At 55.3% G+C, this 7,901-nt stretch overlaps 1 protein-coding gene across 1 annotated transcript; it reads left to right on the forward strand.

The window, feature by feature from the left end:
• Nucleotides 1-4,649: 4,649 nt before the first annotated feature.
• On the forward strand, nucleotides 4,650-7,643 carry LOC120664135 (putative serine/threonine-protein kinase-like protein CCR3). Its single transcript, XM_039943165.1, has one exon. The coding sequence runs from the start codon at nucleotides 4,960-4,962 to the stop codon at nucleotides 7,435-7,437; it is 2,478 nt and encodes an 825-aa protein (XP_039799099.1). The 5' UTR covers nucleotides 4,650-4,959; the 3' UTR covers nucleotides 7,438-7,643.
• The last annotated feature ends 258 nt before the right edge of the window (nucleotides 7,644-7,901 follow it).

Here is a 7,901-nt window from a genome sequence, read left to right on the forward strand (position 1 = left end):
GTTTACTTACCGAAAGAGAGTTTGGGACTCAGCACTGTTCCATCAAAAAAAAAAGTTTGGGACTCAGCACTGCTAGAGTCTGATAGTATAAATGACCAGGTAAGATGATGCGTTCAAGCAACACATTATACAAAAAAAATTACTTTCTTGCACGAACTTTATTTATTTTCCAAAAAAGTAACATTAAAAATAAAATTTCAAAGTCAAGTTCTAGCGGGCAGACACAGACTTGTTCATTGGGTCAGATTTGGCATGCTGCCGTCGTACATGGCATGGAAACTTGGCAACCTAGTTGAGAAGTCGACGACGACGCCTGGGTCTCCCTTGCCTTTGGAGTTTGACGGTCCATGGCTTCTGTCCATCTCCATCTCCGCTGGTAATTTTTTTTTCAACCTTTGAACCCTCCCCCGTCGAGGTTGAATTGAAACCGTGCTTCCCGCGAGGTAACCGCGAAACAGACAGCCGTTCACGTGAGGATTTGACTGTCAGTGCTTGACGTAGGAGAACAAACGGAGTTCAATTTTCGAGGTTCCTTCGGTTCGAGAAAACTCAGCATGTTCTAGATAAAAAAGGGAAGAAAATGTCAGCATGGTGCATGTCAAGTGCTTTTAGCTTACAGAATTCTCCCAGCTGGATTTGAGTTGGGGTTTAAGCCAATTCTGAGCTAGTTCAGAAAATCAGGTTGGGAGCAATCTATCTTACTGTGTTCAAGAGATTTCAGCAAAGTACGTAGTAAAACAGTTCGTGTTTTAGCAAACTATTGGCATTTGGCAGAAGTGCACCTATTTTTTTTTCTGGGTGATATATGCAGAAAGTCAAAGAGTAGGTACTGATGCAGTTATCAGTCGTGAGACGTCATCGATCCCAATCCTTTACGACAACTGCAAATCTATCTGTCGAAGGTCTTGTTTAGATCCCCAAATTTTTTAAAAAACATCAAATCGAATGTTTGGACACATGAATGGAGTACTAAATAAAATTTATTTGCAATTTTTTTTTGCACGGATGGGTTGTAAATCGCGAGATGAATATAATGAGCCTGTTTAATCCATGATTTGCAACATTGATGCTACAGTAACTATCCGCTAATTATGAATTAATCATGAATTAATTAGGCTTATTAGATTCGTCTCGCGATTTACAACCAATTCGTACAAAAAGTTTTTGTAAATAGATTTTATTTAGTGCTACGAAATAGTAAAATTCTATTCCAAAAATTTACGGAAAAAAACATCTAAACACACTTCCAGCAACCGTAACAAGACTGAAAGAAAACTCCAGACGAACATGCGAGGGAAAGCGGAGACAGGCAACGTGATGGGAGGAATCACAACGAGGCGTACGTGAAAAAGATCCAGCTCCACACCCTGCTCTTTTTTTTTTGAAGGAAAACACACCCTGCTCCTCTTTCCTGCGCCACACTCATTGCCGGCACTGTTCTGCTGCCTGCCGTGCCGTGCCACACACACACCGACACACGTTCGAGTACCCGGACCTGCACAAACATACTCTGAATCACTGTTCAAGTTGACCTGTCCTTGTGACTCTGGATACGCGTGTCTCCACAGTCCACACGGCCATCGCAACTGCTCTGCACATACCATACCACACCACAACATACCGGTATAGTACTCCGTATATCCAATCAAACCAGCGTATGCTGTTCAGTGGCGAAGCCACACCTTGTCATTGGGGTCAGCTGACCCCGATGAAAGCCCTGCAATACCATATAAATTCATTGTTCATCACTGTTTTTTATGTTAATGACCCGTTGCAAAAAGCTAAAGACCCCGGTGACCATCATCACTGGCTTCGCCCCTGATGCTGTTGCTTTGTGCAAAAGGGATCGGAAGAAAGAAAACTGTAGAGATCGATGTTAACAGCCAAGCTTAGCTATCCATTCTGAATGGCTTTACAACTGCGTGATGGTACTGAGCACATGACAGACAGGGAGTGTGTGGCGCGAACAGTTTTCCTCCCCAACTACAGAAATCGCCTTGAGAGCACCAGTGTGGACCGTGGGAACAGGACACTGGAAAGCAGAGGGACGATGGATACCTCCATCCAGGCATCCACAGTGTGAACGCTAGGTCAACCCAGGAGCTTCCAACCTTTAAAGACAGACACACGGGATCCTTTTCGCCATGAATTTTTGCTGCAACCTGCTCGAACAGCCGCCATCAGCCAGCCAATCAACCAGCAGTGATTGTTTCTTATACTAAATCAGTACCAGACACTAGCCACTAACCAATCAGCAGTATTTTTTCTTATAAAAAAATAAGTACTAGCTACCAGCCACATCAAAGCGAATAGAGTATACTTATGACACTATCCGTATGACGTATCCGTAAAGATTACTACGTGATCCTCTTCATCGCGTCACGTAGTATGCTTTGAACATTCTGATAGATAGCACAACTGCACAATCACCACGAATTTCATAGAAAAAGCTTCCAGTGACAATCACCTCTACGCATCCACGTCAGGATATAAGATTATACTTTTGTAATATACTCCCTCCGTTTCAAATTATAAGTCATTCTAAAAATTTTAGAGAGTCAAATTATTTTAAAATTTAACCAAAATTATAGAGAGAAATACAAATATTTATGACATCAAATAGATATACTATAAAAATATAAAACTAACAAAGAATCTAATGATACTTAATTGGTATTTTAAATGTTATTATCTTGTCGTATAAATTTGATCAAACTTAAAAAAATTTGACTCTCCAAAATTCTTATAATAACTTATAATTTAGAACGGAGGGAGGAAGTATATATTTGCATCCTACCCAAACCTGTTTGGGCCCCGAAGAAGTTCAATCTTTTGACTGCTTTGACCGTTGACCCGGCCCGGGATGCCTTTTTGCCTGGGAGGCACAAGCCATGAACAGAAGGTACCAACGGCACCATAGCTGCTACCGAACAAACAACTTGCCACCTCAGCGCTTCAGCTTGATTGCATACTAGTACTAGTCCGCACTAGTGCCAGAGAAGACCAGTCCAAGCAGGTGGTGGTTATTGCCTGAATGCTAGTGCCATACGCAGGAGCAGCCGTGGGCCCACAGAAGGAAAAGTCAAAATGGTCAGGTGCAGAATTGGCCGTTGGTTGGTTCGTTATTTAGGGCTGTTGGCATCGGGTTTTAATTTCCGACCGGACTCCGGTAACCGCCGGGCTCCGGTAACGGTATACCGGTCCGGTTTGGCCGGTTACCGGTCAGAATTGGTGGAATTCAAATTTGAATTCAAATGACGCAGTTCAACCGGTTCGTACCGGTATACCGGCCGGTTAGACCGGTTTACCGGCCGGTTTGACGGGTAACTGATCGGTTTGACTGGTAACCGGTCAAATTTAATTTTTTTTCTTTTTTTGGTTTAAATTCAAATGCCCACAAAGTATACTAAATAAATATTTGTATAATATATTTTAGCCTAAATGAACCCTCCAACCCTCTTTTGTACTACTTTTACATTGTATTTGTATACTTTTGTATGCACGTTTTTTTGTTTAACTTCAAATCCCCGCAAACTATACTAAATGAACGATTTTTTTGAGAAAATTAACACTATTAGATTCGTCGCACCTTGAAGTATTTTTAGGATTTTTTTGAGAATTTTTCATTTTTTTGAATTTAAATTTAAATTTTGAATTTGGACCGGTTTGGTACCGGTCCAAACCGGAACCAGGCCCGACCGGTTTGACCGGCTTGACCGCCGGTCAAACCGGACCGGTTCCCACCGGTAAGGTGAGCCTGGTTGCCGCACGGTGTCGTCTGCCGTGGCCCGTGGTAGCAGTGGCCCTTTATTCTTGCGCGTGGCACGCATGGGTGTGCGCTGACGGACTCACGGACACGTGCCAGGAAGCCTCACAGGCAGAGCTGCCGTGCCGGGCCTGATGACAGCAGTGACTACAACTACAATCCGGTCCGGGCTCCATCACTCGTTGCTCACGTTGGGTTTGAATCGCCAAGTCTATCTAATCTAATCGATTTTATAAGACAAAGTGGTTGTCGGTTAGGCGGCGGGCTGCATGCGCCAGCCCGGAACGCACGGCACGGGAATGTCGCGCGCGCGGTGGCGCTCGCCGGTAGCCGGCGACGGTCGAACGGGGCTCGCAGCGTGCTTCGTGGCACTGGCAGCCGCCATGGGACGTGATCCGGACCGCGACCGTTGACCCCGTGGGGAATCATCGATGTCAATCCGTCCCCGGCCCCGGCGACAAGTACCGTAGAAAACAGGCGCGTGCATGCTCTGGACCGAAGCGAGAGATGATTCCCCGGCTGCACGGCACGCCGGTTTGCCGGCCTGGCCGCACCCGCCCAGGATCCAAGATTTTGCTCGCCGGAATCTGGCTCCGACAGCGCCAACACCGGTGCTTTTGCAGCGAGTCATTAGTCGTTTGGGGGACCTCCTTTGTTCATATCCGCTTTACTTTCTTTTTATTATATATACACACCCTTTGTCAGTCTCAGACTCCCAGTCAGGAAAACTAAAGAGAAAAGGAAAAGAGAAAAGAAGAAACACCCATGAAAACATTGCTGATGACTGGGAAAGAAATACTACTAGTTTGAAACCCAGGAAAAAAACAGCAGGATACGAAATGGTGTACGTGTGGACAAGAGGCAGCTGTCGACGGGTCGCGCCAGGAACAACGGTAGTAAAAGCGCAGAGCAGAGCCAACTGCAGAGCACGCTCCCCTCCGCTTTCCGTGGCGCGTACCCGCGTTCAATTCCGCCAGCCAGCCAGAATGGAAACGGGCACACGGGACGAACGGGACGGGACGAAACCCCGCGGCTCGCGAGGAAAAACCCACGCGGTCCCTCCACGCCTGCGCGCTTTTCATTGAGTAGTCCGCTGCCGCGCGGCGCCTCTCGTTCCTCTCCGTTCTCCCCGTCCCCGCGCCCCCGACCAGCTCGCAGATGACGGCCGCCGCCGCCGGCGCCCCCTCCACCCAATGACCCCGCTGCCCTCCCTCCTGCTCCTCGTCCTCATTGCGGCCCCAGCCTCCGCGGCCACGCTCGCCGTCTCGGCCGGCGCCGCCGCCGCCCCGCCCGTCGTCTGCGGCGTCGCCAAGGAGAACCGCACCCTCGTCTGCGCGCCCGTGTCCGCGTCCTCCAACGCCTCCGCGGTCGCTCCCTTCCTCACCTTCGCCGAGGTCTCCGCGGGGCGGGGCTTCGTCTGCGGGCTCCAGGAGGGCGGCGCCGCGCTCTTCTGCTGGCCGCCGGCGGCCGCCCCGCGCTGGGACCAGCTCAGGCGCGTCTACAGCGGGTCCGCCGCGCTCCGGGACCTCGCGGTCGGCGCGGGCCATGTCGCGGCCTACGACGCCGCCGCGCGCAGGGTCCTATGGTGGCGCGGCGGCGGCCGGTTCCCCGCGCAGGCCGCCGGGAACTTCAGCTCCCTGGCCTCCGGCGACGGCTTCTCCTGCGCGCTCGAGGCCAACGCCTCCGCGGCCGTCCGCTGCTGGGGCCCGCGCGGTAGCGCCGTGCAGGCGGCCTTCGCCAACGCGACCTCCGTGCGCTACCTCGCCGCGGGGGGCGCGCGGGCGTGCGGCGTCCTGGCCTCGGGCGCGGTGCTCTGCTCGGGATCCGACTCCGCCACCGCCGCGGCCAACGCCTCCGCCGCGCTGCCGGGGGAGCTCGTCCCGTACGGCCTGGCCGTCGGGGACTCCCACGCGTGCGGGCTGCTCCGCCACAACCGCACCGCCGTGTGCTGGAGCCTCGGGGGCCCCACCACCACCCTCTACTACCCGGCCGCGGGGACCGGGACCCCGTTCCAGTTCCTCGTCGCCGGCGGCAACCTCACCTGCGGCGTCGTCGGCATCGACTTCAGCGTCATGTGCTGGTCCTTGGACTCCGTGGCCACCCACGTGCCGCTGCCGCGGATCCTCCCGGGCGTCTGCGTCCAACACGAGAGCTCGTGCGGCGCGTGCCGTTTCCTGGCGCAGTCGCAGCAGTTGTGCGGGGGCTCCGGCGGGATCTGCGACAGCGGCTGCGACGACGACTCGCCGGCGCCCCCGCCGCGGACACCCGCTCCCCCTCCCCCCTCGTCGCCTCCGCCGCCGGGGTCATCGAGCAAGCGCGTGTCCAAAGCCTGGATCGCCTTCTGCGTGGTCGGCGCCGTGGGCGGCTTCGCGGGGCTCTGCTCCATCGTCTACTGCCTCGTCTTCGGCTTCTGCAGCAACAAGAGGGTGCACAACTCCGTGCAGCCCAACATCACCGACGGCGCGGGTGCGGGCGCCGACAACAACAACAATGGCGGCGGCGGCGACGGCGCGGCCGGCAGCCCGTACGGGTCGCCGAACGGGTCGCGCGCGCGCGGCCTGTTCCGGCGGCAGCTGTCGCGCGTGATGACGCGGCAGCGCAGCGGGCCGTCGTCGTTCAAGGAGCCCGCGGAGGAGTTCACGTTCGCGCAGCTGGAGGCGGCCACCAAGGGGTTCGCGCTGGAGACGAAGATCGGGGAGGGCAGCTTCGGCAGCGTGTACCGCGGCAAGCTCCCCGACGGGCGCGAGGTGGCCATCAAGCGCGGGGGCGAGTCGGGCCCCCGCGCGCGGCGGTTCCAGGAGAAGGAGAGCGCGTTCCGGTCGGAGCTGGCGTTCCTGTCGCGGCTCCACCACAAGCACCTCGTCGGCCTGGTGGGCTACTGCGAGGAGGAGGAGGAGCGGCTGCTGGTGTACGAGTACATGAAGAACGGCGCGCTGTACGACCACCTCCACCCCAAGCCGGGGGCGGCGCCGTCTCCGGTGGCGTCGTCGTGGAAGCTGCGGATCAAGATCCTGCTGGACGCGTCCCGCGGCATCGAGTACCTGCACTCGTACGCCGTGCCGCCCATCATCCACCGCGACATCAAGTCGTCCAACATCCTGCTGGACGGCGGGTGGACGGCGCGCGTGTCGGACTTCGGGCTCTCGCTGATGGGGCCCCCGGAGGCGGAGGAGCAGCCGGGGTCGCAGCACCACCTGACGGTGAAGGCCGCCGGCACGGTGGGGTACATGGACCCGGAGTACTACGGCCTTCACCACCTGACGGTGAAGAGCGACGTGTACGGCTTCGGCGTGGTGATGCTGGAGGCGCTCACGGGGCGGCGCGCCATCTTCAAGGAGGCCGAGGGCGGGAGCCCCGTCAGCGTGGTGGACTACGCCGCGCCGAGCATCGTCGCCGGCGAGCTGCCCAAGGTGCTGGACCCGCGCGCCCCGGAGCCCGCCGCGCACGAGGCCGAGGCCGTGGAGCTGGTGGCCTACACCGCGGTGCACTGCGTCCGGCTCGAGGGCAAGGACCGCCCGGCCATGGCGGACATCGTGGCGAACCTGGAGACGGCGTTCGCGCTCTGCGAGGGCAGCGCCGGCCGCGACCGCGGAGGCGCCGGGTTCGGGAACAGCTCCTCCAGCGCCAGCCTCTCCGTCACCTCCATGGACCGGTCGGGGGCGCTGGTCTGATGGAATTCAAATTTTTTTCTCCATTGCTGCTAAGAGGGAGCTCCGATTCAAAGCTCTGATTAGCCCGGGCGGGAAGGATGATGTTCAAATTCGTTGCATAGTTAATTCTTTCTTCTCCTTTGTTGTTGCTGAATGTACATGGATATTCTTCCATTGCCCCGATTCACTCGTCCTCTAAAACAAACAAGAGGATTTGCTGTTCTCAACCCTAGCAATCGTCTTCGAGACCTTCTCGTACGGATTGATTTGCGGTAGGCTCGTGGTAGAGGAGCGAGCACGACGGCACGAGGCAGGTCCGGTCCAAGAGAGCCGCCGGAAGGGTCATCAGTATACACTACTCTAGGGCAGCTAGGTCAGACCTGCAGTGATTCAAAGCCATGCCGTGACCAGCGACTATAGCAGCTAGGTCAGACCTGCAGTGATTCAAAGCCATGCCGTGACCAGCGACCAGTGGCGGCGGCAAC

This window comes from Panicum virgatum, chromosome 3N (genome assembly GCF_016808335.1).
Source record: "Panicum virgatum strain AP13 chromosome 3N, P.virgatum_v5, whole genome shotgun sequence".
Lineage (NCBI taxonomy): Eukaryota > Viridiplantae > Streptophyta > Magnoliopsida > Poales > Poaceae > Panicum > Panicum virgatum.

Bases quoted from the DNA above. Each gene is read 5' to 3' on its own strand.
- LOC120664135 (XM_039943165.1), top strand. From the start codon at position 4,960: ATGACCCCGCTGCCCTCCCTCCTGCTCCTCGTCCTCATTGCGGCCCCA.